Source organism: Fusarium musae, chromosome 2 (assembly GCF_019915245.1).
Source record: "Fusarium musae strain F31 chromosome 2, whole genome shotgun sequence".
NCBI classification, from domain to species: Eukaryota; Fungi; Ascomycota; class Sordariomycetes; order Hypocreales; family Nectriaceae; genus Fusarium; species Fusarium musae.
The window spans coordinates 744,077-767,492 of record NC_058388.1 but is presented as its reverse complement, the minus strand read 5'-3'; the positions used below and the strand labels follow the sequence as shown (position 1 = coordinate 767,492).

General features: G+C 49.5%; 10 protein-coding genes across 10 annotated transcripts; 6 read left to right on the top strand and 4 right to left on the bottom strand.

Annotated features, from left to right (window-relative positions):
- Nucleotides 1-1,256: 1,256 nt before the first annotated feature.
- J7337_002216 (uncharacterized protein) lies at nt 1,257-2,510 on the top strand (the record flags this gene model as incomplete). Its single annotated transcript, XM_044819949.1, has 4 exons — nt 1,257-1,506; nt 1,549-1,700; nt 1,751-2,460; nt 2,489-2,510. 4 exons carry the CDS (start codon nt 1,257-1,259, stop codon nt 2,508-2,510), a joined length of 1,134 nt encoding a protein of 377 aa, XP_044684249.1.
- A 12-nt stretch (nt 2,511-2,522) lies between these two features.
- Nucleotides 2,523-3,289, bottom strand: J7337_002215 (uncharacterized protein; the record flags this gene model as incomplete). Its single annotated transcript, XM_044819948.1, has 2 exons — nt 2,523-3,224; nt 3,278-3,289. The coding sequence occupies 2 exons, from the start codon at nt 3,287-3,289 to the stop codon at nt 2,523-2,525; spliced, it is 714 nt and encodes a 237-aa protein (XP_044684248.1).
- A 497-nt stretch (nt 3,290-3,786) lies between these two features.
- Nucleotides 3,787-4,212, top strand: J7337_002214 (uncharacterized protein; the record flags this gene model as incomplete). Its single annotated transcript, XM_044819947.1, has 1 exon — nt 3,787-4,212. One exon carries the CDS (start codon nt 3,787-3,789, stop codon nt 4,210-4,212), a length of 426 nt encoding a protein of 141 aa, XP_044684247.1.
- Nucleotides 4,213-5,004: 792 nt separating this feature from the next.
- J7337_002213 (uncharacterized protein) lies at nt 5,005-7,059 on the bottom strand (the record flags this gene model as incomplete). Its single annotated transcript, XM_044819946.1, has 4 exons — nt 5,005-5,011; nt 5,061-5,474; nt 5,521-6,725; nt 6,784-7,059. The coding sequence occupies 4 exons, from the start codon at nt 7,057-7,059 to the stop codon at nt 5,005-5,007; spliced, it is 1,902 nt and encodes a 633-aa protein (XP_044684246.1).
- Nucleotides 7,060-7,805: 746 nt separating this feature from the next.
- Nucleotides 7,806-9,338, bottom strand: J7337_002212 (uncharacterized protein; the record flags this gene model as incomplete). The annotated part of the gene is made up of 1 exon (XM_044819945.1): nt 7,806-9,338. One exon carries the CDS (start codon nt 9,336-9,338, stop codon nt 7,806-7,808), a length of 1,533 nt encoding a protein of 510 aa, XP_044684245.1.
- Nucleotides 9,339-14,001: 4,663 nt separating this feature from the next.
- Nucleotides 14,002-15,085, top strand: J7337_002211 (uncharacterized protein; the record flags this gene model as incomplete). Its single annotated transcript, XM_044819944.1, has 3 exons — nt 14,002-14,327; nt 14,383-14,837; nt 14,889-15,085. 3 exons carry the CDS (start codon nt 14,002-14,004, stop codon nt 15,083-15,085), a joined length of 978 nt encoding a protein of 325 aa, XP_044684244.1.
- Nucleotides 15,086-15,944: 859 nt separating this feature from the next.
- Nucleotides 15,945-16,517, top strand: J7337_002210 (uncharacterized protein; the record flags this gene model as incomplete). Its single annotated transcript, XM_044819943.1, has 3 exons — nt 15,945-15,975; nt 16,023-16,210; nt 16,257-16,517. The coding sequence occupies 3 exons, from the start codon at nt 15,945-15,947 to the stop codon at nt 16,515-16,517; spliced, it is 480 nt and encodes a 159-aa protein (XP_044684243.1).
- Nucleotides 16,518-17,413: 896 nt separating this feature from the next.
- On the top strand, nt 17,414-18,398 carry J7337_002209 (uncharacterized protein; the record flags this gene model as incomplete). The annotated part of the gene is made up of 2 exons (XM_044819942.1): nt 17,414-17,619; nt 17,663-18,398. The coding sequence occupies 2 exons, from the start codon at nt 17,414-17,416 to the stop codon at nt 18,396-18,398; spliced, it is 942 nt and encodes a 313-aa protein (XP_044684242.1).
- A 726-nt stretch (nt 18,399-19,124) lies between these two features.
- On the top strand, nt 19,125-20,224 carry J7337_002208 (uncharacterized protein; the record flags this gene model as incomplete). Its single annotated transcript, XM_044819941.1, has 3 exons — nt 19,125-19,143; nt 19,191-19,774; nt 19,829-20,224. 3 exons carry the CDS (start codon nt 19,125-19,127, stop codon nt 20,222-20,224), a joined length of 999 nt encoding a protein of 332 aa, XP_044684241.1.
- A 473-nt stretch (nt 20,225-20,697) lies between these two features.
- J7337_002207 (uncharacterized protein) lies at nt 20,698-21,870 on the bottom strand (the record flags this gene model as incomplete). The annotated part of the gene is made up of 4 exons (XM_044819940.1): nt 20,698-20,851; nt 20,903-21,599; nt 21,679-21,726; nt 21,810-21,870. The coding sequence occupies 4 exons, from the start codon at nt 21,868-21,870 to the stop codon at nt 20,698-20,700; spliced, it is 960 nt and encodes a 319-aa protein (XP_044684240.1).
- Nucleotides 21,871-23,416: the final 1,546 nt, after the last annotated feature.

Genomic DNA, 23,416 nt, shown 5'->3' with positions numbered 1-23,416 from the left:
AATCGAGGTAAATTCATGGTTGAAAATGGTCTAGTTGTATGCAAGTTTGCGGTGGTATAACAACTCAACCACCAAACCGTCAACCACCAGCCTTTTGACTCTGACCAAAGCGAATACTACTATGTAAGTTCCGTCACTTGAAACTCAATCAATATCGTCATCCGATCCTCTTGATCCTCCTTGCACATCTTAATCTGCCCCACGATCGTCAGGAGAAACAAATGCTACCTTACCATGCATGACCTTGTTCCCTTGACATTTGTTTCCTTGGTGAAATCATGCATCAGATAACACTATCCACGGAATCCATCCCGGTATGCAAGACTTATGCAGCACTTCCCGTGTCGTACCAAGCTGAACCTCGTATTTGCGGTACATAAAAAGAAACGCGCACTAGTCTTTGCTTGGATACACGTAGCCTATTGGGCCCACGACACCTTATGCGTGCATGCATATGCAGGGCGGGAGACGTTTCTAAAATAAAATTGAGAAAAGAATTCTTGATTTTAAATTTTTGAAGATGGGGCGAACATGAGGTGATTGATTGATCATGATGTGACAACTTGTTTCTTTTCACATGCTGTTGAATTGGTGCTTCACTGTTATCACTGACTTTTATCGTTGTGCGGCGTTGAGAATGCAACGGGTAGATGCACCACGTTTTGTATCACCGTTGAACGGTAGGCCCGTTGTGTGACGCCGTTGCTCGTGATTGTTCCCGCGTGTAGTTACACAATACCGATTTAACCTCAACGCCCGACTCTGTACGACATAAATTCCAACAAAAGCTTGGCTAATTCACCGATATCGCTACTAACCACCCAAAAGACCATGACCGAGTTGACTGAGAACGATAACAGAAGAGCATGCACTTTTGAAAATGTCTTTCCTCGACCCAGCTGTACGCCTTAAAGCTCACCACGGCATTTGACTCTCATCGCATGTAGATAGATCCGGCAGATAAGATAATCCCGTTGTGAGTGGCTACGCCGAGAACAAGCTCCGTGCCTCCGGCGCCGTCTCCGGAGGGACTGTGTCATGCCCCATCTGTGATTGGTCCATTACACCATCCCGAGTGATGAAATGTTCAAAAAGGTTGGATCAGAAACTCAGAAATGCGACATTGCTGTCCCAGTGAATCCAGTGAATCATTGCTTAATTTATACTCTTCTCCCTGATTCCAATGCAAAAATTAAGCTTAAAACTTTACATCATATTGACCAAGTTCTAAGACGGCAGACACCAGCGAAGACAATATGTCGGAACCAGATCCTCATACAAAAGAGCAACCCTCTAGTCGCGATACCGAGCGCAATATACAACCATCCGAAGATCCCAAAGAGAAGGAAAACGTATCAGCTTTCAAATCCCTAGGGTGGCTTGATCGTTTTCTAGCAGTATGGATCTTCCTCGCCATGGTAGTCGGTATTATCTTTGGCAACTTTGTCCCTTCGACTGGACCGGCTCTTGAGAAGGGCAAGTTTGTTGGCGTTTCTGTTCCAATAGGTATATAAATAGCTTATCCGGTGATACAAGTATACTGATCAGATGTGCTAGCTGTCGGTCTCCTCGTTATGATGTATCCCATCCTCTGCAAAGTCCGATACGAGAGCCTCCACGAGATCTTCTCCCAGCGCGACGTCTGGAAGCAAATACTTTTCAGCATATTCATCAACTGGATAGTTGCACCCTTTCTGATGGTAAGACATAGCTCCAATTCATCAAACATACAATATCCTGACGATGTTAGCTCGGCCTGGCATGGGCCTTCCTCCCAGACAAACCCGAACTTCGCGTTGGCCTTATCCTCGTCGGCCTCGCACGCTGCATCGCCATGGTGCTGATCTGGAACGGTCTTGCGGGCGGTGACGCCGAATACTGCGCTATCCTTGTGGCCATCAACTCGATACTGCAGATGGCTCTATACGCGCCCATGTCTGTATTCTTTATATCGGTGATCAGTGGAGAGGAGGGCTCTCTTGAGGTGTCATACTCAACCGTTGCAACCAGCGTAGCAGTATTTCTCGGCATTCCCCTTGGCGCAGCTATCATCACTCGTTTCTCCCTGCGAAAGATAGCCGGGCCAGAGTGGTACGAGCGTGTCTTTTTGCGCATCATCTCCCCGTGGTCTCTCATCGGCCTTCTTTACACCATCCTCATCCTCTTCGCTTCCCAAGGCCATCAAGTGGTCCATCAGATCGTGTCTGTAGTACGCGTCGCAGCCCCCCTCATCGTCTACTTCGTCATAATCTTCTTCGCAACACTTCTGGTATCTCGGCATGCAGGCTTCGGATACCCTCTCTCTACAACGCAGAGTTTCACTGCGGCAAGCAACAATTTCGAGCTTGCCATAGCAGTGGCTATTACCACGTTCGGACCTAGCAGTGACCAAGCGCTTGCGGCGACAGTTGGCCCTCTGATCGAGGTTCCGGTGCTTTTGGGGTTGGTGTATCTCCTGCGGTGGGTCTCTGATAGATGGAACTGGAAGAACCGAGTTTTGGGATATGTAGCGAAAGATAGCATCAGGTCATCTCATCCATTAAATTGAGCAAATCCGCGTTGCGGACCATACAGGTTTCGCCTTCGGCACATCCAAGGGCAGCTCGAGCTCGAGATATGTCTGATTGACCTCGGATCTGAGCGAGGATAGTAGCAGCTTCCATGCAGTGAATTTTGTCAAGAGATTTTGGTTGTTGGTGCACGGGCTGTTGCTGTGGCTGCGACACAGGTTGTGGTCTGGGACAGCAGCCTGATTCTTCTGTGCAAGACGTAGCAGTCGTAGCAGGTGTTGGCGGCGAATACATCTTTGGCTGGATTGCAAATGGAGGGTTACTATTCTCCTTCATGGGACCACATGCTTGAGGCTGTGAGCACGGCATAGGTCTCGAGGCAATGACAACAGGTGAAGCATTAGAAGACGGCGTAGAAACAGGCGTAACAGTCACCACGCCCGCTCTAGCGACCATCTTCTCCCCATGCCTCACAGCCTCAACATGAGCCTCAACTTCCTCAGCCGACACGCCCTTCGCAGCAAGCAAACCTCTCAGCGCAGCATTCTCACCCGCAACAGCCCTCGCAACACGCTGCATCTCCAGCGTAGCCTGGCCATCGCGACGCTCAAACTCACGCACGCGATTCTGCAGATCGTCGAGCAATTCACGCTGTCTTGCGCGAGAGCGACGCTGGTTCTCGCGATTGAGAGCGAGAGACTCGGGGGTTCGAGTCTATTCGGGCTTAGTATTAACGGATATACGGGAGCAAGGGGGGGATATTATACCTTGCGTGGCATGATGGGTTAGGTGTGAATTACCAGCTGAGATGAGACGGGCTCAGCTCAGGTGAGATGATGGACTGGTGTATTGGGTAAAATACGCTGGAGAATGAGTCGAATTGGTTGGGAAAAAGATATTGTCTGAAAAGGCGTCGTACAACAGCAATAGTTTTCCGGTCCCACCAGGCTTGTATCTAATACGAACTCGGTAATGACTCTTCGGTACTCAGTCCTTCAGTGAAGAGACCTCTCAGAGGTATACTAGGGAGCACTGTACTCTGTATTAATGAGTGTAGATCAATCGAAGCAATAAAACAACAGCATTCATCTCCATTTCGACCCACGCCCACAAACCGTGATCGCTCGATTACAAACCCCTCCACATTTTTCCCTTCTCCATGTATCCCAATTAGGTAATCCCATCTTTCGGTCCAGACTCAAACTCCACCATCGTCATTAACTTCCTTCACCTCTCCTTCAGCAAAAGCCAATTGATCCAATTACGCCTTATCACAATGATCTGCAATACCTGTCGCCGCGCAGCAACGCGCTCTGCTCGTCTTCCTCTGCGCACCCTCGTCCGCGCTCCTACGACCATCACCCGCATTACAACACAAATACCTCCATCAACGCCCCGAAGACTTCTCTCGACTTCTTCGACTCGATTCTCCGCCGCCGTTGAGGAAGAGCCCGATCTGCCTTCCATGAGCCCTGCTGAATCTGCCATCGCCGAAATACTCTCCGAGAAGCTTCAACCCACCGAGTTACTTGTCCAAGATGTCTCGGGTGGTTGTGGGAGTATGTACGCCATCGATATCACATCCCCTGCTTTCAAGGGCCAGACAATTCTCAAGCAGCAGCGCATGGTGAATGCTGCTCTTGGTGATCTTGTCAAGGGCTGGCACGGCGTTCAGATCCGGACCAAGGTACCTTCTGCTTGAGGGCGATTGGGGTTACGGACTAAAGGTATCTACGTGTCAACGACGGCGAAAATTGGTGGAGAGTCAAGATGGGATGATTGTACGACTATGAAGGTTACTGGAGGTCAGGACATCACGAATGGGAAGGCATAACGATTTGCAATCGCGCAAGATTCAGATTCTGTTGCGGCTGAACAGTGAAAGGATCAATTGAGCCTTAAATCGACAGGCTGCTGTATTATAGAGAAACAAGGGAACAACGCATGGGAATCACGGCCGAAAATCTCAGCTAGGGGCAAAACATAAAATCATCATTCATCATCAAAACACATGACTCTCAATTGCTGCCACTTGATGGTGATTTGGGTTATGTACTTGCGTCAAACGCCTTGTCCGATTTCACTCTGATATCAGACAGACTCGATGAAGTGGCTGAGTATGTGACTCAGGCCGATAAGCCTACCATTTTCAAGGAACACTCTGGATAACCAGACTCATCGATGCGGACGAGTCCATGACTCCTCGGCATTTGTGCTGCTTTGGGGGCGACTCTTGAGCCTGGTGAGTGCAGTCCGTCAAATTCCTCTGCCCAGCGGCTGAGGCTGGACAAATATTTCACTTCAAGTCAGGCTAGGCGCTCTGAAACAACAATGATCAGAGGCATCAGAAAGATAAGTTGAATGGGTATATTAAAACTTTTCATAGTCTCGTCTAATGCGCCATCAGTCGAGATAAGACTCGACGCCCATCATTCCATGCCCCTCTGTAAATCCATGTCCCATTTCTTTTACACATTTTCGTTCAAACTGTAGCTTACATTCTGTACATCATTAGCAATTACTCGTAAATCGGCATCTTAGGAAACATACCGCTCAACAGGTGTAAGACCAAGCAGACTCATGCCATTGTGAAGGACAATTCGGGCAGCATCGTACAGAGCCATACGAGCCTTCTGGAGCTCGGCTTCGCTACCGACAATTCGGAGGTGATCGTAGCTGGAGCTGAGAACGTGTGTCATCTTGAACAGGTATGTCAAGATGGTGGTGGGCTCAAGGGTCTTGAGAGTGTTCTGGACAACGTCGGGCCACTGGCTAAGCAGTCGGACGAGGTCGGTAGCGTGCTTCTCAGTCAGAAGGTCGTAGTTGGCGGTGGCCAGTTCTTCATCGGAGAGACCGACTCGTCGGCGGATAGAGCACAGACGAGCATGAGCGTACTGGAGGTAGGGACCAGTGTCACCCTCGAAAGAGGTCATGACGTCCATGTCGAACTTGTAGTTGTTGATTCTAGGATTGTTAGTAACAAACTTTTCAATGAGTTCAGGATACATACCGCTTTCCGGACATGTCCTGGACCATAACGCTGCTGATACCAAGGATATCGGCAACAGCCTCAGGGTTCTCGACCTGGGAGTACTTGGTCTCATTCTTCTTCATGACCTCGTGCATCTTGTCGGCAACATCACGGAGAATATCGTCAAGGAACTTGACAGTACCCTTTCGGGTGCTCATGCCAAGAACCATACCGAAGTTGATGTGCTGGCACTTCTTAGCAATATCCTCGTGGCCCATAAGCTCAATGGTCTTGAAGAGTTGCTTCAAGTGGAGATCCTGTTGAGAAGCAACGACGTAGATCATGTGGTCAAAGTTGTACTTTTCATGTCGGTTGAGAAGCTCGCTGATATCTCGGGTGAGGTACAGAGCAGTGCCGTCCTTCTTTCGGAGAATGACCTTCTCGAGACTCTTACCAGGCTTGCCAGGGACGTGCTTGGAGAAGTCAATGAGGATAGCACCGTTAGCATCCTCAGTAAGGCCCTTCTCAGAGAGGACCTTAGCGGCCTTCTCCATGTCCTCCTCAGGAACCTGAGACTCTCCTGAGTACTCGTCGTACTCAATGTTGAGTCGGGCATAGGTCTTCTTGTATCGGGTAATGCTGAGATCTCGGAATCGTCGCCAGAGCTCAACGGCCTCCTTGTCACCGTCTGTCATTCGTCGGAAGTACTTTCGGGCTTGCTCGTCCAGGGACTTCTCCTCAAGCGAGGTGATGTCCTGGCCAGCAGCCTTCTTGGCCGCAATCTCCTCCTTCTCGGCGGACATATCCTGGTTGATTCGGACGTAGAGATTGAAGAGGTGGTTGATAGGGTCAGCCTTGAGGGCTTCCTCGTCACCCCACTTCTCCCAAGCCAAAGCCAACAGACCATACTGCTTACCCCAGTCACCAAGGTAGTTCATTCGGGTAACCTCCCATCCAGCGCTCTCATACAAAGAAGCGAGGAAACCACCAATGATGGTACTTCGGAGATGGCCAGCGTGGAAAGGCTTGGCAATGTTGGGTGAAGAGAACTCGACAATCATTCGCTTCCTGCCAGAGTTGGGGTTGTTGGGGTCTCGGAGACCGTTGTAAGGGTTCTTGCCGTAGTTGTTGGCGCGCTTTCGGATCGTAGGGAGGAGCATGCTGGTAAGCTTGTTGGGCTTGAAGAAGAAGGAGATGAAGGGACCAGCAGCGGTAGGCTTCTCAATAAGAGGTGACTCGGGGAACTTGATCATGTTAGCTATAATTCAGCAATTGCAATTTTATGCGACTCGCCTGAGCAACCCATTCCTCAGCAAGCTCTTGAGGCTTCTTGCCCTTCACTCGAAGAGCAGGAACAGCGAGAATAGCATCTCCCTTGTCGAGCGTCTGAGTCCACTGGATGGCGGGGTAGATAATCTTAGGATCGACACCAGTAATAGGCGCCAAAAGACTTGTGATGTGTGAACGGTAGATATCGACTGGGTTGGTATCAGGGTGACATCCAGGGAAAGAAGTCTCGATGTTGTCGAGACCAAGCTGCTGGAGCTGGTCGGCGAGAGCGTTGGCGTCTGTCGCCATGGTGCGTATATGTTTGATAGAGGAGGGGTACTTGTAGTCGCGATGCAATATCTGTTGTCGCGGGGACTGGGAAGTCGAGAGTAGAGAAAGGGTACGAGTCTGGACAAAAGCTTGTCGCAATGGCAAAGAGGATGTCACAATATAACAGGAAGTAGAAGAAGAGAAAAAGGTGGAGGAAGCGAAGCGCCGCGCGAGCATCAATGGCGATTCCGAGCGAGTGAGTGTGAGTCAAGTGGGCTCAAGGGTTAACACAAAAAAATGGATGGCTTTGACTCTTTCACTTCTTTCCTGCGAGTCATCATTCGCCGGGGACGGATGCAGAGCTTGAAATCGCGGGGCACGGTTGCCCTGAAATTCCGCTCCGATTTTACCCCTCCATCCATGTCAGGTCAGGTCAGGCCATGATAAGATAATGATTATACTCAACTTCATGCGACCTTCATATTGAGTCACAGCCAAATACATAGTCCTTCCAGACTCATACAGGAAACAATTCTTGGATCAATTTGTATTGAAGATTGAACAGACTGAAACGCTATTGCTGACCATTTAAAACACCCAGTGATATTTGCCAAACCTTTTCACACTTAACATGAAGCAACCCCTCTGAGGTCCTTCAGAGCAAACCAACCAAATTAATAAAGAACCGAAACTAGACATAGCTTATTTTGATGCGCCGTAGTTGTCAGACAACTCCCTCGAGAAGTCTATGCAACATGCATTAGAGGGGTATAACAAGGAAAGATCTAGACGTTATGGTCGCCAGGGTTCATCTTCATATCGTTGGTGCCAAACTTGCCACCGTTCAACTTCTTACGGGCAATCTCCTTGCGCCACTCAAACATGGTGTTGGGCTTGTCCCTGATGGTCTGGCGGAGCTTCTCGTCACTTCGCTTCATCCATGCGTTGGAAGAGGCAGTGCTGACAGGGTAGAGAGGCATGCTGTTGTGGCTGAGGAGGAATGCATCCGGCTCGCGCTTATCATGAGACGCAATGATATCCATATCAGCCGCAATCTGATCGCAGTAGACCTCGAGAGGAAGATCGTTGACGTCGTGTCCAAAGGGGTTTTCGATTTCTTGGCCGATGAATAGAAGTCCGAAAATGATATAAGCGGCGACAACAGAAGCCGGAATCGTGATATATTGGAGCTTATCGACAAGCTGGAAGGGGAGGACAAAGACATAGACGAAGGTGATCTGGCTGATAGCAATGGTGTAAGCAATGGGGAGAGGAGTGTTGAGAACACGGTCACAGCCAGTCATGCAGTCGTTCATCATGGTGAGGTGGTTGTAAGCAAGGGTCTGCTGCATTGGGACAGGGAGTTGCTCCTGAGCGACCATTCGATCGATGGTGATGGCGAGGTGGTTGAGAATCTCGAGGGGAAGGTTGCCAAGAGGCTTGTCGGTCTTCTTAAGAGCCTTACGGGGGTTACTCTGAGCAAACGACACACCAAGGTACTCTCCAACGGACTTAAACATGTTCTTCTTCTTCATAGCAGGGCCATCAGGATCAGCGGCAGTGGCATCCTTGGCAAATGTGTTGAGATGGCCGATGAGATGCTCCAGATCGGGGTAGGCACTGTAGGGCTCGAATCGAAGGGCATGCTTAAGAGAAACTGAGAAAGCGACAATGAGGTTCATCGCGCCAATCTTCTTGAGAATAGTCTCGCGAGGGTCTTGGTCAGGGACATCCTTGGCATGAATCCAGAAGATCCGGCCCAATGTCTGGGAAGCCATGGTAAGCATACCCCAGTATCGGCGACCTTCGGCATAACGCTCGTACGCAGTCGAGGATCGGAAAGACAGACTCAGACCGACGACGAAACCCAGAATGGTAAGCAGGACAGAGTCAACAGAAATGTCATGGACCTTGTCGTGGATGAGTGTAATGGCAGTCGACCAGGCGCCAATGGCAACCAGAGGGATGATCAACTTTGGCATGATAGAGCCGTGCATCTGCATGACGAGTGGCCATTTCGAGTGCTTCTGAAGATCGCGAGGACCGGTGAAGTAGTCGTCAATGTCGAGGGAGGTTTGCTTGCGGAAAAGAGCCGGGTTGACGCCTACGGCGGGAGAAGGGGGAGAGCGAACATTGTCGAGGGGGATTTCGAGACTGTGCAGGCGCTTCTCATTTGAAGTGTCGAGACTTTGAAGACGTGTAGGATCACTGTTAGGGGATTGAGGCTTCGCTTGAGTCTCAGTGTTGGTGTCAATTGTTGGTCGGTTGACGGCCGTGGTGGCTGTATGGCCAGAAGCAGAAGAATAGCTGTCGCCCATGATGCCGATTATCGCGTTCGATGTCGATTTATTGAAAAGATGAGAGATGGTATCCTGCCAGCAGGCGTACAAGGGTGAAGGGAAATTCAGTTCGATCAGAAAGATGAGAGAGGAAATAGAGAGAGGATGCTCAAAGGAAAAGGCCAAGAGCAGTAGGAATCAGTTGATCACAAACGAGAGTGAGAATAAGGAAGAGACCAGACGAACGAGATGCACGCACGGGGGAGGGGCCTAGATATTAATGAATCACGAAAAGAGGAAAGAAAGAAAGTGGACAGGATGGACGGGACGCTCCTGGCCTGATATGGGGATTGAAGCTCATCCATCTCCATCGGGAGAGCATCCCATTCCCAGGAGCACAAGGACGACAGCAAGCAACCTGGGAGCTAATGGCTAGCTAAGTGGAGGTGGTCTCAATGCCGCCGCCACTGAGGAACACTTGCAAGCCAGGGTCCCGGAGAACAGCCCCCTGTAACGTCCTGGCGTTTCGTCCCCCTATTGGCTCGTGGCCACCACACCGGCGCCGCCGCTTCTAAATTTTGTGGTCTCAGCGGCAGGGCCCGCCTGGGCAAAAGCACTAAGAGAGCCCTCCATGTGTAAGTCGTTTCTAGTGGAGAGAATTTTTCATACTGTGCTGTTGTCGTACCCGGGCGGACTCCAGTTAACGGTCTTCCGGGGAGGAGGAGCAGTCAGCGCTACCTTGTCGAGGCCATCAACACCAACGCACGATGGGCTAGAATTTTGAAACGCAGCTCGCCCCCTCTAATGCACGCTACCCTCTGTTGGTTTTTCTTCTTCTTGTGGGCGGCGGCAAAAAGACAGAAGTAAACAAGTTTAAGCAAAACATTTCCCACGAGTGAACACGATTCGTCATAAAGCCTCACTTGGGTGTTGTGATCATCAGAAACAGCCAACCCCCTTGTTCTCTGTTTGAAGAAACTCAAACGCCATTGTCTGGTTCTGAGACAGCAGAGATGCAGGTGTGTGACACTGCACAAGTCACGATGCATTATGTAACGGGCAGCACAAGAGACGATCGAAAGTTCTAGGGGATGGCGAGACACTGATCGATCATGATGAACGGGATGGCATGCGAGTTTCAGGGGGCCGAATCCTAATTGGAGCCCTGACACCTTATTCGTACTTCCGTATGTCCAACAAAAGGCGCCCACTGAACCGCGCCGTCTGTCGACGTCTCTACAGCATATTCCCGCGTTTAGTTGAGCCAGGGGCGCCTAAAAGCCAAGTCAGGACATTCAAGGAATATGTCAGTGTAATGACTCTCGCCTCGCCCTCGATTGGTCGTTGTTACAAAAAGAGGTCCGTGACGTGGTCAAGCTTCCGCTATGAGTAACAAAGCCTTACTCCCTTGCCCAAACAAATGGGGCATCTGTGAGCGAGAAGAAAATATAGGCTGCACTGCCCCCCATCGGACGTCAAAGAACATCTGGATCCAATGAGCAACATTCGACAAAAGACATCCACGGTCTTCTGCTGTTCTCCTTTCTCGGACTAGGGAGACGGCGGTAGAATTAGGCTCGTAACTAAACTTCTGCTGGCTCCGCTGAATCATCTAATTTTATACGAGATTCGTCACTTCATTGGTCTTGAATTCTTCAACTGTTGCCGCATATCCTTTGTCTCCCTTTGATCGAAGAGAAGAGACTTCTTTATTGCCAGCACATAATCACTCATAATTCTGATCATATGGCAATCATTTCTTTGTTTGGTCAGCTCTCGCTTCACTATTTGGACATCCTTCACACACAGTGTTCTTCACAGTCCAGCACAGCCCTCATATCCTTGCGGAGCAATTTCTTGGAAAAATCTCCAGTCTCCACTGCGGGATACGCGTTGCACTAGAATACCAAGCTTTTTCTCTGATCTTGTTCTGGCGAGTCCGTCTGTTGATCAATATTGTAGCTTATTCTCGTCTCCCCAGAAGCCAAGTCTCTCTTCTGTGACTTGGCTTTTTAGTAATTCGCGTCGATGCAAGTAAGATTGTTCGCCTATTCATGTCCACAGGCATCTGCACCTAATCCTTGGCTGCAATGCACAAGAAAAGCCTCTTCCGCGTGATTGTTCCTTTTGAGTTATAATTTTCGAGTTCATAGCCACTGCAGGTCGCTTTTCTGCAGCCATTGATATGCGGATGCATGGCTGTTCACCTCATCAAGTGAATTTGATGTGAGGCGACGTCGAAAAAGGGAACAGAGAGGACCCATGTTTTAGCCCCCGTGTTGTCAAACAAGGGTCGTTGTAGGGTTCATGCCTCATCAACATGCGGTCAGCAGCGAGCTGAAGTGTCACTAATAGTTGAAGCCTGTCGTGATTCATATCGAGTATAATGCACGCTCCGTATTTTCCGCGAAGGATCACCTAGAAAATGGGCAAATTATGACCATTATTCACCTTAACCCAAAGTCCCAAGACACAAATCATCTTGTTTTCATATTTGGCCTTGCTGCATCCTTGGATGGGTCATAACCAGGGCTTTCATTCGATACACGAATCCTGAATACCTTGGCGACATTGATCTCGCGAAAAAGGAGACCATCGCGAACTCGGGCTTTGTTGCACCCCGTAACCGAGCCCTGTCGCCTGCAATTGAGTTCCATGAGGAAAAACGAATGTTTCCAAAACTCACCTGAAGTTCCCTTCTGTGCTGCAAAGTTTCTTCCCCAGATCCGATGCTTCTCACCTTCGTTTGAGTTCCCTAACTAAAAAGATGAGACTGGTGTTGTCGTTTCATCGTCAGCCTCAAACCCTTTCCCTTCCACGTTAGGGCAAATTAGTCTGGCAATGGCGCGGAGAATTACATGGATCTCGGATTGGTCGACGGTACGGCTTCGTAATAAGCACTAGCTGAGACAGGATGAGTTTGCAGGAGATTAGATTTCTGGTAGGCTGCGAATCGGCAGAGGCCCGGAATACGATGATATTTCCTCATTCACCAAATATTGATGGATTGCTGCACATGTAGCCGAGGCCTGGGAAACGCGGAGATGAACCAGGCACTGTCCTCTAAGCCTCAATTTGGTCACTTCGGCTGCGTAAAGATGCCTTGAGCTTGAAGGATCAGACTGGGTTCTCGTCTGGAGTACCAAGGTGAAGACTTGTCTAAAGTCAATGCTGCCAGCACCCGTACTTTCATGGATATTCGTTCCCTTGCTTCAGGTATGCTCAAGGCACTCATTTATACTTGTTCGTCTATCTCCAGCTATTTCCGTTGGCACAGCTCTTTCGTTCGACTGCTGCTATCTCTACTGATCATTTTAAGTCGCCAGACAGGCGGATGAAGCTACAGGATAGAAAATCCGAAGGACGTGACTGTTGCCGCTTCAGGTGATCATTCTATGCGGATTCGTGGGATCAATTGGGGGCGGAATCTGTGTCTGTAATGTCGAGCGAGAACCCACAGGTTTTGGGTTCAACGGCATGAACACTCGGCGCTGGCAGCTGGGGTTGCATGAACAGAATTCATCTGAGGATGAGGCCTATATGCAGCCGATTTGAATAGTTTGCATGAGCTTTGGGGGGCCACTCGGTAGCCGACCTAACCTATAAATTTCATCAGCGCAGAGGTGATGGAGATCTAGAAGTAGTACTTCGCACTTCAATGCCCAGTCTGAGATACTCGTCCTGCAAGGTTTTGTGTCCAGAAGGCTCAATAGGGGCCTATACCATCAGAAGGGCTTGTGCTTCGTGATTCACTGTGTCACTGCATCTTTCTACCTTGCCTGTTGGAATATGCAAGCATCCTGGGTGGTCGTTTATTCCATCCTACGCATAGCTCAGCAGAGACGTTGAGTGCACGGCCTGAGGTGCTTGAGGTTGCGAGATCGCCGAGCTCTATGCGCATGGGAGACGAACCAGAAGTTGGTGATCACGATCGTAGGGCTGAGTCCCAGCTCCAGCAGAGAAGACGAGGGGCTAGCTGAATAAATCGGTTTCCAGCAGCTGTAATAATGGCACGCATTCGAATGCTTACCCTAAGGATTCCCCATAATTTGTCAATCTGGGCTATCAAGCATGCACGATGTTTCTGGCTCAAAGCAGCAATTGCTGAAGCTTATCATATTGAGGTATTGAGCTTGGTATGGTGGCTTTATTGTTTCGTGGCGGTCCAATCTCTGAGCGCCTGTGGTGATAAGCTTGATCGGTTTGCTAACCGTCACACCTGAAAGGTTAACTCTGATCTCTGGCCGTTATGAGTGTAATCAGTGAGTGTGTATCATGATCAGCACTCGTTCCATTCCAAACCACTTCAATGATGCAAACGAAGAAGAACAAGTCCCTGATCTCCAATGTTGAAGAATCCAGTGGCTCGCTATGCGCACTAACGCAGGGGATCCAATGAAGATGATCCACCAGATGCGGCCAAGCCACTGCGGCTTTGAAGGGTCTGGCTCTGCAGCCCCAAAGCCATTCCATTCAAGGGCGAGCTCCCCGTCACCCCATCCCACTTCAAGGGATAATCCTCAAGACCCCCTAAGAACAAAGTGAAGTGCCTGACCACCAAAACCTCGAGTATTGTCAACCTTTGCTTCAAACTCCGACCCTTTCGACTCTCATTTATCCCCCGTCGCCGTTCAAAACGCTCATTGCATTTTTCGAATTCTACCTTTTTCCGTGCGCCCATCTCGACCGCCATTGTTTCATCATGGCTGGTCATTGGAGCCCTCGACAGCGCACGAATCGCGCCAACACTGTCGGCGCATTTGTCTTCTTCGTCTTCTTTATCTACTTCTTCCGCGATACTTTTTTACCCTCGAGTACGCCGGCGCGGAAACATAGAAATGATTACTCTCATATGGCCCTGGGCGACAACGATGTCGAGATGGTGGTCGCAAGTATGAAGCATGAAAATGTTTCGTGGCTTGATGAGTATCTCCCTGAATGGAAGAAGAACATCTACGTGGTCGACGACAACAAGGCCAAGTTGACTGTGCCTATGAACAAGGGTCGCGAGGCCATGGTTTTCCTGACGTATGTTTTTTTGTTCCCAATTCTGTAGTTCCGATACTGACATTTCTGCCTGCAGCTACATCATTGATCGATACGACTCCCTCCCGGGCAACGTAGTCTTCCACCACGCCGAGCGCTTCCAATGGCACAACGACAACCCCGACTACGATGCTCTTCCTCTGCTCCAAAACTTCCGTTTCGATAATCTAAAGAAGGTCGGCTATGCCAACTTGCGATGTGTCTGGGTCCTTGGTTGTCCTGCTGAGATTCGACCTATCAAGGACGAAGCCCCTGCGAAGGAGGGCGAACCTATTCATGCCCGCCATGTTTACAAGGCCGCCTTCCAGGAGCTATTTCCCAGTCTCGAGATTCCTGAGGAGGTCGGCGTCACTTGCTGCTCGCAATTTGCCGTTCGCCGAGAGACCATCCACTTGCGTCCACGCGCAGAATATGTGCGATTTCGTGAGTGGCTGATTGTGTCTGCCTTGGGAGATGACCTCAGCGGCAGAGTTCTTGAGTACTCATGGCACAGTACGTTCAATGCCCCCACACAGTTACTCACCAATAAACTAACTTTGGCAGTCATCTTTGGCAAACCTGCAGTCAATTGTCCAAACGCCGCCGATTGCTATTGCCAGAACTATGGCATGTGCGATCTCAAGTGCGAGGCAGACAAGTGTGAAGGCCAGTACACACTCCCTCCCTTCTCAACCCTCCCCAAGGGTTGGCCCCAGCTCGGATGGAAGGGAGAGAACCGTGGATGGAAAGGACAGCCATAAATAAAGGAGGGGACAAATATAATGGATCCGCATCGCCTATAGGGATTTTACGAATGATGGGGGTTTTCTCGAACGTCTGCACTGCATGTTTAATTTGGGGCCTTTCATGGGAAGTGTTTCGACGAATGGGAAGCGTAAGTATTCCTTACTTTTGGGTTTCTGGAATTATTGGTTATAGGATGGGCGTCTAGGATTGGGTTGGGCAATCTGTTATGTCTGCACCAAGTAGAGTTTCTGTAACATCATCACGGAATAATTAAAAGACCATTCAAAAGATACACGTGTCAGGGAAGGCAAGAAAACGCCTAACTTTTATCTAAGATCCCAAAAATGACTACCCTCAATGCCTACTGGGTCTACAAACTTTGAGTACTGGTAAGATAGGGTATAAGTTTTCTTGTCCCCTAAGGACACGGCATTCAAAAGTCATGTAATTTAGAGTTCGTGTTAACACGTGAAGCCAAGGTGTCACATTCCAAAGGTATGTACTCCGTACTATACTGTTGGCTCAGACCTCTGGGGCTGGAGATAGATACGGAATTAATTTGGCTATGCCATTCGATGGAATTTATGCTATTTTTTTTTAAACTGGTATCAATCAGACATGGATTCATGGATCACAAACATGTTTCCTATTCTGAATATTTTGCTGTCGTAGCCAGAAGCTCGGCCCCCCACCTCGGAATTGAAGCCCCACCCCCACTTCTTCCAAGCTCAACCTGAAGCTGCTGTGAAAGCTCACCTTTAACAACAGATTCATAGCTTCACCAACATCAATCACACTTACACTTATCCATTAAAACACTACAAGTCTGTGATACTCTCAAGCAATAGTACTATCGAGAGTACATATTTCAAGATGGATACATCAACTCCCTCCAATTTGATGGGTAAGATCTTCTTGACCGAATATTATCACATTACTAACATCGCTCAGACAAACACCAGAAGATCATCTCCGAGATCCTCAGGTCCTACCGCGATTTGATAAATTGCGTCACTGTAAATGGAATGGACAAGGAAAAGCCAGGCGACTACGAGGCTCAAGCGAATAAGCTTAACTTCAGAGACCCCGATGTCATGGCAGCAGCTGGCTTAAGGACACAAAGAAAGTTTGACGAACTGGTAAGTCATAGTGCGTCAACGAGATATCATCACTGACATGGAGAAGTACGAGAGCATCAAGGAACTTCTTGCTCTGACTCGTACAATCAAAGAGCTCTGGGTGTTTGGACCTGTTGACAGAGCTGATGAACATCGCAAACAGAAGGAGGCGCAAATTGACCGCGACGTTGCGGAAATCACTACTCTTTTCAACAAGATTGACGCGAATGCCATGCGAGACCTTGCGGAGAAGAACGGTGGCACGTGGGAACCTCAAGGAGAAGCTGCGTTGACAGCACCAGCAGCGCAAGCCCCGACTGGAAATTAGAGAGGCATTGGGGCGGCTTCTCGAGAATCATCGCCATCAGACCACAGTTCGGTAACACTGGGACGTGAATCATCGGTGGAAAGCGATTTCCCTGGCCCGTGGGTACCCTTAAGCTGGGGATGAATCAGAACGTAGAGGGTCCAGAACGCTCGGTTATGATACTCCGGAGAATTAGGCGCGGACACAATACTCAGTTCCATGTTCGAAAAGGCGTATGTTTAGGGTCATGAGGCAGAAGGCCTTCTAATGGACGGGACTGGCGAATATTAATATTGGATGGCGTTTTCGGAGTTGGTGTTCAAAAAGACTACGATATAGATGGTCGATTTGGGACCTTTTTAACAATTCTTATTACTTTATTTGCACCGTTTAATCATGGCTTAAGCTCCTAATAACCCGAGCTCATAGCATAAACCCTCTCTTAGACTATACTAACCTATCCTAACCTATCCTAAGTTCTTCTAAATTTGTGTAATTATCCTTGGCACTTAGAATCGCGTCTGGCAGTGACTTTGGCGAGGTGAAGTTGTGTTCCTATTTGTATTCATCCATTAGAGATATCGTCAGGCTCACTGAGCAGCACCCTGGAGGCAAACATGAGGGGCTCTTGTTCCTGGTTCGAGTCAAGACGGATCTTGGCAGTGATCGCAGTTCAGCGAGGCAAGGTAGGTGCAGCCACGGCTCCTGCCCTCATCAGCTGAATCTGAATCTCCTTCCCAAACCACGCGCAGGCCACGCCCTTCCTCAACGTCCTTCCTCACTTCATAGCCTTCTTCTTCCTCCCTCAATCTTTTCTTTCCATCTTCCTCTGGTCATTCACCCTCGCCATAAACTTGAACCGCGAAACTCCTCTCGTTTGTCTTTCACTTTCATTTCGTGTTCTACTTCATCTCATCATGTTTTCTCAACTATTAATCGTCGCCTTTGGCGTCACAGCTGCCCTTGGCCAAACATCTTATGGAGAGCAGTTTAAGTACTGGGGCTGTGCCACTGTTGACGCTGCCGGCTTCAGCAACCCAGTCCCTCTCCCCAACGGGATCTTGACCCCTGAAGCATGCCAGGCCGCTTGCACCGGCCACATGTTTGCTGCGGTTTCTCCTAAGTAAGTCATTGTATGATCACCAAACCAAGTCTAACGTTTTCAGTGCTTGCCGTTGCGGAGATGATGTCAACGCCATCAAGTCGGTCGACGAACACTCTTGCAACTACCCGTGTACTCAAGACCCCAACTCTCCCATGTGTGGTGGAATCTGCCCCAAGGGTACTCCCAGCATCTCGAACTTGTTCATCATCGAACCGGCAGAGCTGCAAGCTTCCGAACCTGTGCCTCAGCTAGAGAACCCGTTGAACCAGCCTATATCTATCAATGCTGTCCCTGCATCCATGGCTCCACAGGCTTCATTTGCTTCTGACGCACTCCCCGTGGCTACATCGTCTCCTCTACCGGGCGTTACCCTTTCTCAGAGTGATGTTGCTCAGGCTCCCCCACCGTCAACTGAGGCCGTTCAGCAACCCCCTGTGACATCGGTCACTCCCCCATCATCGACATCCATTCCATCTGATCCTCCTATCACCTCGCCCAACCAGCCTGAGCAGTCACCTCCCCAATCGACCATCAACTTCCCATCTACTCTCACGCTGCCTTCGAGTGTATCCCCGCTGGCCCCAGCAGCAAGTTCCCCAGACTCTACGAGGGAGGTGCCTAGACTCCCGCCCAAGTCTCGAACAGAGCCTCCCACAAGTGAGACTTTGGTGACAGAGACGGGCTCTCTCCCCTCCGTGACACCAACCCGGGTGGCTGTGTCAAAGTCGAGCCGCTCTGAGATGTCGATGCTGCCCACAATTGGCGGTCTCCTGTTCATGGTCATGATGGCTATTTAATGAAGAGGTATAACAATCCAACTTCGCATTCATATGCTCTTGGAAGCACCTGAGGGAAACAATGTCTAGGCAGCTGGATGGTATTGTGGTTGATGTCAAGCAATCTTGAGGCCGTCTAGGTCAACAGTGTACAATATCTTAATGTGAGGAGAAAAGAATGCACGGCTTATGGGGCTGTTTAGAATATTGTTTCAAATCCAAAGTTGCTGTGGCAGTCAACCTGATCGTGATGATGCGTTTTCTTTTTACTTGGAATTGCAGATACTGGAGTTCAATGTCAACGTAGTCCGAATTTCTGAGTAGATCTCACTGCATATAGATAAGTATTTTTATAAGCCTCCTGCAGCCAAGCCTCTTGTATTTGTCTCTTCCATGCCTTCGGGGAGCAAGAAAGCATCGGACCCTGGTATTGTCAAAACAAACTCAGCAAGGGTATCCTGAACTTAGCAAAATGTAATCCTAAGGTGATGCTAATTTACCTAACTGTTTATTTAGAATCGAGGTCCTGACGTTTTTCCTCCCTAGCATGCGCCAAAAGATGTCTCACAGCAGAGGAATTGATAAATGTAGGGTAAGCAAGTCGAGACTGACGTAAATCAATGCGTGAATGGCGGCCCCACTGGAGCTCCAAGTGCCAACGCAGGGGAAAGTGGCGGGGTAGAGCTGACGACGGAGCAACCCAAGACAACATCGATACCTACACCTACAACCCATGAGATAGGCAAAATGCAGTCCGGAATCTCAGGTAAGACTACAGAGACTCTAGCGGTGGACTTCTGATAACAATTGTAGCCTCTCAGGAGCTGCAGGACCAGTTCAACTCGCTGCTGTCGTCGGACGATACCTTTGGTCTCCTCGCAACCATCGAGAAAGAGGCTCTGGTCCCCGTTGCTACGATCCCTTCAAAGTCAAGCTCATTCTCCGATAACCTCTCTGGCCTCGAGCCTCACCTCAAGCCTGATGCCGCTCTCTACATTATCCTCCGTCGCTATGACACCGCTCCTCGATTCCTAGCCATTACCTACGTCCCCGATTCGGCAAAGGTGCGCCAAAAGATGCTATTCGCCTCAACACGCTTGACCTTTGTGCGTGAGCTGGGAACAGAACATTTCAGAGAGACCATCTTTGCTACGACAGCCGAGGAATTGAGCGTGAAGGGCTTCGAGAAGCACGATGCGCATAATAAGCTGGATGCACCGCTCACCGAAGAGGAGCAGCAATTGGGCGAGGTTAAGCGTGCGGAGCAGGAGGCGGGATCAGGAACAGGCCACAAGGAGATCCATCTGAGCAAGAACTTTGCTATGCCCATCTCCGAAGACGCCGTTGCTGCTCTGAAGGAAGTCGGCCAGGACGGAGGCCGAATCGTGACGATGCTGGTAAGTACTTGAACCATGGACTGATCTAGCCCACATAAACTAACCCCTCTATAGAAAATCAACCCCGATACCGAGGTGGTGGAGCTCGTCCCCGAGGCACCCACTCCAAGTGGGATTGCAGAACTGGCGCAGGCCATCTCCTCAAGTGAGCCGCGGTTCACCTTCTACCGCTACACTCACACGCACAACGGCGCCGAATCAAGCCCCATCCTGTTCTTCTACACCTGCCCGTCAACACCCGGAAACAAGTCCATCAAGTTCCGAATGATGTACCCCCTGATGAAGCGATCCGTGCTGGAGGTCGCTGAGCGGGAGGCTGGTCTTAAGCTTGAGAAGAAGTTTGAGGTGGAGGAGCCTAGTGAGATTACCGAGCAGTCGGTTTTGGAGGATTTGCATCCCAAGGTTGCGGCCCGACAGGGCTTTAGCCGACCCAAGCGACCTGGTCGATGAATCTGATCTGAGTTGGTGAGATCTGAGTTGGTGAGATCTGAGTCAGTATGGTGAAACGAGCTCGTTTTCAGCGCCTACAGTTTGAAACGGGGCGGTTAGATAAACGTTGAGATTGATACACAAAAAAGTCAATTGCCCAAGCTACAAATGCTGGTATTTATCCAAGATGCATGCACGCAATAAGAACCCAAGCCACCCTTCACTCCAATGCATGGTATACTTGTCCGCTCTCTATACTCTTCGTCCTTCTTTTTCTTTTTGTCCTTCTCCTCTCATCTTGCCATCCTAGATCGACTCTTCAGCTTCCTTCACAGCAACTTGAACTGTGGATTGATTAGAAACTGAGACGATGTAGAACGGCTTCCAAGGTATATGTCGACTGGCGTTCTCGTGGTTCGTCCTTCTGAGTAAAAGGGTTCCCCAACAAAGAGCTTCAGCGGATGATGGTGATTTCGTGGTTTGTTGCCACTGCTTTATTCCTCGTACTTGCCTCCGACTAGGGAAATGTTGCTCTTTTCTAGCTTATCCTTGAGGAACTCGTAGACGGTAAAGGTGACGGCCTGACCGGGAGCGACACGCATGATTCGAGGGGTGATACCCTTGTAGAAAGCGTGAACTCCTTCTTGCCTGTGAAGAGTCAGTACACCAATCTTTCTCTTTTCGAACTGTGTGACTCACTTGAACATATCTCCGGCAATTCGAGTAATTCTTGTCCATGCGCTGACTCCAGGCTCAGCAGTAGCCTTTTGCAGACGAGTCTTGATAGTATCGATAGGAGCATTGCTCATAGGACCCATAGCACCAGAAACAAGACCGATAAGAGTAGTCTGCCAGTTGGGCAGGTTTGTGTTCTCATACTGAGGCTGCCACTTCTTCAGCCAATCCTTAAAGTAGCTGTACGCAGTAAAGTTGACAGCCTGGTTAGAACCCTGCCTCAACGCCGTCAAGCTCACACCGCGGTACAGCGCACCGAAGCCCTCCTCCTTAACAACAGTGTACAGCGCATGCGCAGCATTGCGATACTTGGGGACGTCGAGGGGATCCGCCATGGAGTGGTGCTGCGCCTGGAGACGAATCTTGATGACCTCCATGGGCGTCACGACAGCGACGGCTTCTGTGACACCGGCTGAGAGACCGGCGATGAAGGTGGCCTTTCCAGAGACGACGCCGGTTGTGGGATCAGCGAGGATCTGCTTGTACCACTCAAAGGAGGTGAAGCGGATGGCCATCTTGGGCACGATGCCTGTGAGGACGGCGCCGAGACCCTTGTAGAGACCGAGGGGTGTCTCCTTTGCGATGATGGCGGCGCCGGTCTTGATGAAGCCGCGCTTGGGGGAACCTGGTTGGCGCCCGCGCCTTGAGAGCTGCATGCGGACTTTGATTGTGTCTTTTCATTTCACATGTTAATTTTTGTTTGGTGGTTGTGAGATTTTGGGTTTGCGACTGGAGCTTACCGAGGGGATGACATGCGAGAGCTTCCATCATACCAGCACCACCACCAGCTGCGACTCATGTTAGTTTCTGTATGTACATTTGCGCACGGAGAATTGGTCTCTGAGAACCGTTTTCTTTGACTGCGACGTACCAATGAGGTTGACAGCCGCTGAGGGCGGCTGTTTCTTTCCATTTCCATTCTTTGAAGCCATTGCGACAGAATTGATCTCTCGGTCAATCTTGCGCCGAGTTCAGACAACAATTCCAAAATCCGAGAGGTTTGCGCCGAGTTCGTAGAGCCGAGGTTCGGATCGGTGGATGATTTTATTTACTTTTAGTCTAAGGGCAGCTTCGAGAAGAGGAACAGACGAGACAGAGAACAAGGGACGAAAAAGCGAAAGAGAGGGCTAAGAGAAGAGAAGAGAAACAAGAGCGGACGGAAATCGGAGGACGAGGGAAACAATTTAAAGAATAGACAGGAGTAGAGGAGCATATGCCATGACCACGATCCATGTCGGCGATGGACCGAGTCTAGTAGAGGGTCTAATAATACTTACACACCTCAAAAGGTTATGATTGAAGTCCGGAGAACCCCACATTGTGAACTAGAGCTAGATTACGGGGAAAAATAAGTTGGAGTTGGGGAATGGACGGGAACGGGATTGGGGGTGAGAAAATGGAAGACCTCGGAGGATACCTTGGCAATGAATTGGCTGAAGACACGGCATTCAGGGTGTGAATATGATGTTATTGTTCACTTGAATTGCTCTATGTCTAACACGATCTGTGAAAAAACATGCTCATGAGCTGTATAATTAATGACCCAAGTGTATTCTCATCATGGCATGTAGATTCATGCCTTCACACCCTTAACCCAGATGCCGTCCCATCGTCTCTCACATGTTATCCCCTAAACCCCTTCCAGAATCAACACAAGAAACTCTCCCTCTCGCTCACCATGAACTCTGACGTCGACCCTCAGCTCTGGGTTTCTTTAGACCGAGAGGCAAAGCCCCACCAGTGGTCCGGGCAGATGGAGGACCAGGGTTCAGAGCATCATTCCATGCGGCCGAGAAGAACGAGCCCTCTGACTGTTTCTCAAGAAGTGGCACATGCTACAACTGTAGAAGAGCGCTGAAGGAAATTAGTTTGGTGATCACGAGCTTGAGATGACTCAATCTGTAGAGCGAGCTCGGTGAGAGCTTGGTTTGGTTGTAAGTGACGTCGATGCTCTTTTACCGACGGGTTGCCGAGCTTGTGATATTGCGGGGTTCTTCTCCCCGTTAGATACCTAATCAACTTTATTCGTGAGGAGAAAAGGGCAGAGCCGTGTGTATCATGACAGCGCAGGTGAAGGGAGAATTTACGTATTCATGATCACGAGCTCCAAACAGGGACTCTTTCTGTATCATTGGTTCTTCTTTCATCACCTTCAACGGTAGCTACCACCAATTATCATCCCCCACAGCTCTTTATTCCTATTCACACACCTCTGACCAAGGCTCACGCCCTCTCCAAACGGCCATCGTCCGCAAGCCAAGGGGAGAAAATAAAACAATAGCAAGAAAGAAAAAAAAAGGTGAAGCGCATGACCGAGCTTTGCCGAGGTCTGCAAGTGGACTCAGCCTTCGATTTCCATATCAGTTTTTATTTAGAAATCCAAGATCTAATTTTTTTTTTTTATAAATTTCCGGAAATGCTTCACCGTCGGGTAAAGACTCTAGCACGATGCCGTGTCTGTAAATAGGAAAGGGAGGG